Genomic DNA, 5017 nt, shown 5'->3' on the forward strand with positions numbered 1-5017 from the left:
TCTTCTAGGTTGAGAGAGGGTGTACAAGAGGTATCCTATTGGATACAAGGGCTTGGGTTGGGCATAAACTTGAGCAGTGTAATCTTGTACTTGTGTAATTATCTCATTAATGAAGGTGAAACTCTCCGAGGACGTAGGCAAGGATATTGGCCGAACCTCGTTAAATCTTGTTGTCTTCTTGGCTTGGTTATTTTTTCTTTCTATCTCTATTTTTAGTACTTGCGTGGCGGAGGGATTAAATTCCCTAACAGTTTGATTATGTAGGGTGTGTGGTGCTCTTTCCTTCGTGTTTAGGGTTTGATTAAAGTAGTGGCGGATCTAGAATTCTAAAATAGGGAGGGTTACATATTTATGTGTCCCTTTGGGCGAAGCCCAAAATTTTTTTTTTAGTACAATTATGCACAGGTGTGCAAATGTAAGAGTGGGGAGATGAGAACCTGAGAGTTCAAGTGTTCAAAGATTGAATTTAGTCCGTAATTTAGGCCTTTTTGTGAAGAAGAAGAATGAGAATTTGTGATGGACGGAGAGAATGGGAGAGCCAGAGAGGAGTTTGACTTAGATAATTTGAGAGTTCGGGGCTTCGTTAAACAAACATACATATAAACAAAAAATATACATCATATATAGTTTTTTTTTTCAACCCAAAAGTTTGTTCTAAATATAAAGCCTTGGATAGGACGAAATAGCTAGCAAATAAACCCAAGCCCAATATGCAAAGTTAACTCTATAAACTTGAACTGATTACTCGGCATTCGAATGAGGCCAAGCTCCTGGCTCAGATACTGAGATAGCACAACAATTGATAAAATGATAAGTATTGAAATCAATTAAACCCACAACAATTGCACAGCAGAAAGAAGACCTACTGATCAACCTTGATAAGTTTTGAAATCAATTAAACCCACTTACCCACGTTAATTAAACATTTAAACCCACATCAATTAAAGTATACATCTAATTTTTTTTTTAAGCCTAAAAATCTCAGACGGGCTCCAGCCCGCCCAAGCCACTACCTAGATCCGCCCCTGGATTAAAGTTTATCAAGATTAGGTTTAATGAAACGATTTGTCGGCACTTAATGAAGTAGTTCAATTTGATAAACAGAATATAAAAACAAGGAAAATGCAATTCTGGAAACAAATAAGCTAAAGTTGAAAACAAGAGTCGAGGGAACACAAGAAATATCATAATACTCTCAGATTTATCATCTTAAACCAACTAGCGGGGTTAAGATATAATTGATTCATAAACAACTAATACAAATTTGAACACTGATATGGAGTTCATACACAGGAGTACACGACATGAAGCATATGAGCTGTATTATGAGTACACGACATGTTAAGATATAATTTGATTCATAAACAACTAATACATGTATTAGTTGTGTATGAACTCATACATATGAGTACACGACATGAAGCATATGAGCTGTTGGTCACTTGAGTGATGAAAAATCATCTTAATTTTGAGCTCCAACTTCATTCAGGGAAGCAAGGAATCTCTTTAGATACCTATTGTAAACACAAGGTCTTTCCAAGTGAACCAAGTGACCTGCCTTCTTTATGCCTTCAAATGTTGCATTTGCTCCTACTTGCCTGCATACAACAATTAATATTATTCAAACCCATCTTAATTAACAATTGCATAATTAGTACTTGGTGTTTGATTTTATGTAATTAGTGTAAATAATGAAAATTAATTGATGGACCTACTCTTTCATGTTGTGAGCAAGCTCCTGCTTAAATATCTGATCATTTTCACCCCATAAGAGGTGTATTCTCTGCAAATCATATAGGCAAGATATATGAGGTTAAGAATAGAATAAAATGGATGATGAAATATTAAGGACCACAAAATATATATATTGCATTTGGATTAATTACCTGAGGGAATTTGGGAATGTTTGGATCCTTTGTGTCAATGACTAAAGCTTCAAGGAGTTCTGCTCTCTCCTTCCTGTTGGTGAACATCACCTATAAATTGTTCGTAGCTAAAAGACTTAGAGACAGGTAAAGAAACTATGCTTCCTAATGAACCACAAATCTCTAAAAGGCTGGGCCATGGAAAATCTGCAGTTACCACTCTGAGGATCGAGTAAGTCGACACTTGTATCGAGCTAGTTTATTATACTTCTTTAGTGTACTGATTAATGTTTAATCCACATAACAAAATTAATCATAAATCAATTTGATAATTAGCATCTCTCATCATGAGAGATAGTGGATGACAAAAATCTGGTAATGTAAATACATAAAATGCAGACATCCAATGGTGCCAACCTCCGAGAATAGATATATGAGTCAACCTGATATTTTGTTTCGGGTAATACTACAAAATGCTAATAGAAACACTTCAGATTTCTATTAAAAAATATATATATCATCCAAATTAAAAAACGATTCGTCATTCAACTTGTCTCCTATAACTACGGATTTACAATTATTCGATGTGAGAGTGACAGAGTTCTTAATATTCTGCATGAGAATGATATCATCTATAAATCATATTTATAACACTGGGACCAGATCGAGAGAGTTTGAAATTTAATACAACCCCCAGTATAATCTATCATGTCTCAACTAAAATATCAGCAGTGCATTCATTCATTTTTAATTTTCAACCTACTTCAAGTAACTAAAAGTCCCAAACCGAAAATAGTCAAAATGTCGTTAGGCATTAACGTGGATCAGTATTGTTCACTAACCTCAAGGAAGTCTTTGTGGAGCCGATCGGGAAAATAAAGCTTCTTGTGAGCTGCCACCGAGAGCAGAGCTTTGAGCCCCTTCACCGTGCTCGGCAGCAAAAGCTCCGACGACGACTCGAACCCTAGCCTCTTCATAGTCTCCTCGCTCACCGAACACGTCATCGCCAATATTGAGCCAGAAACCACCATGACCCGCACCAGATCCGGATACAGCTCCGCCATCTTGAAGGCCACCATGCCGCCGTAACTGAATCCCACCACCGTACACGTGTCCACACCGAGCTTCCTCAGCCCCGTAGAGACGCACTCGGCCTGGAGAGCCGGGGACCTGTCGGGCTTGTCGGTGGTCGACCCACCGAAAAACAGGAGGTCGGGAACGTAGACCGAGTATTTCTTGGACAACGCGCCCACCTGGAATTGCCACGTCACTATTCCCTCGGCGGCGAAGCCGTGTATCAGAACCACGACCGGCTTGTTGGGTTTGGATATGATCTCGGGCTTCTCGCCCTTCTTCGGCTTCTTTAGGGTTTCTTTCGGGACCCAGAAGTTCATCACTGTGCCGGGCTCGATCTCCACCGTGTAGGGTTTCACTCCGGCCATTTTCATTAGGCCATGCAACAAGGGCTTCTGTAGTGCTACTAAGTTCACCATGTTTTTTTGCTTAGTAGCTCTCACAATCTGGAAACAAGCTCTCTCACATAGGGTTTATAAACTAGCAAGGAGTTGAGGTTAATTTTTGTTTGGTATTGGGTTGTTATAGCTTGTCACTTATGGAATAAATGTTTGAATCGCACACTACTACTTGGTTACTTCAGTACTTGTATGGAAGCTTTAAAAGTTTCGATCTTAGAATAATGCTAATAATTTTTTGTTGGTGGATGATTGGGAGCCACTGACCAACTAATCTAACTTGTAGCTAGATATGGCTTTCTTGCACGTAATGCCACTGTTTTTTTTTTTGTATAAACTTGTGCAATTGATTAAAATCTTATTTTCCAATCAAATAATTTATGTGGAGGGGTAAGAGCACCTCCAACAGTAGGAATTACTTTTTAGTTAAATTTAGCTAAAGATGTGAAATATAGCTATTGATTTAACAATGTTGCTCCAGCAGTAGTAGCTATTTCTAAATAATATACTAAAATTTATCGAATCGTAAACTGACATGTGGACAAAAGAGGAGTGAGAAATATAACTTTTGAATATAGCTAGCCATTTTAGCTAAAGCTAAATTTAACTTGGGTATAGCTAGTCTGTTGAAGTTGATTTTTGCTTTAAAAATAGTTATATATAGCTAAAAATTGAATTTAGCTAGTCTGTTGGAGATGCTCTAAGGTGGGGTTAAGGATGGAATGGATAGTGGTATACTCTGGTGTATAACAGGTAATAAGAAACTTCCGTACGTCTATCTAATATGTGTATCAAATGTATAAAATTACAATATTTTTTAAATAATCTTGTCAGTAAGCTGTGACCTGTTGGTAAATTATAATTTCAACATTATAAAAGTCATGGTTCGATTCTTACTGACATATGTAAGAGAGGGGTGAGCTAAGGGTTTTTTTTTTATAATATTTTTTAAATAATCTTGTTATCATTTATATTTTAGCAATTTATATGAGCTGAAGTAATTAGCATTGAATTCTTAATCATGTTACAATTATATGTCATGTACAAATTCTACAAAATGACGCTTATGAAACTTGTTATATATACACAATGCATTTGATAGAAGGTTAAGGTGTTTTTTTTTTTTAAAGATAAAAAAAAAAATTCAATCAATGGAAGCATACATTTGGAGGGGAGGGATAGAGGCTAAGTTTTCATATAATTTGTTTGAAAAGGAGCAAGTTTTTGATCATATTCTCTTGATTCAAAGTAGAATCCAAATCATAAAACTTATTCCATGCACCAACAATGCAAATGATCCAACACTTATAAGATAATCTCAATTCTTGATATTTATAATTAATATTTTTATTAATAACTTAATAGTGTATTTAATATAATCTAACCATTCATTTATGTCGGTGCACTAAATCATCCCCATTGAAACCATTAGGAAAAACAAAAAGACATATAGAAAAAGTCATATCTCTTAATCATGTTCCTGAAATGGATAATTTATTGGTATGCAGGTCCGAGGGTTTGATCAACTGCACCACCAACTACTGACAACTGTCGTCCTCATCTTGCACATAGGATTATGTGACTCTCGCTTGTTGTTGCCGGTGATACGTTTGCACTTTGATCAAAGGGATTTTGGTCCCGCCATATATATATATATATATATATATATATATATATATA

At 36.1% G+C, this 5017-nt stretch overlaps 1 protein-coding gene across 1 annotated transcript; it reads right to left on the minus strand.

The window, feature by feature from the left end:
- Positions 1 to 1200: 1200 nt before the first annotated feature.
- Positions 1201 to 3535, minus strand: LOC112187737 (epoxide hydrolase 1). Its single transcript, XM_024326642.2, has 4 exons — positions 2708 to 3535; positions 1887 to 1976; positions 1716 to 1783; positions 1201 to 1598 (listed from the first exon to the last, which is right to left on the minus strand). The coding sequence occupies exons 1-4, from the start codon at positions 3356 to 3358 to the stop codon at positions 1463 to 1465; spliced, it is 945 nt and encodes a 314-aa protein (XP_024182410.1). The 5' UTR covers positions 3359 to 3535; the 3' UTR covers positions 1201 to 1462.
- Between the last annotated feature and the right edge of the window lie 1482 nt (positions 3536 to 5017).

The sequence above is a fragment of the Rosa chinensis genome, chromosome 2, assembly GCF_002994745.2.
Source record: "Rosa chinensis cultivar Old Blush chromosome 2, RchiOBHm-V2, whole genome shotgun sequence".
NCBI classification, from domain to species: Eukaryota; Viridiplantae; Streptophyta; class Magnoliopsida; order Rosales; family Rosaceae; genus Rosa; species Rosa chinensis.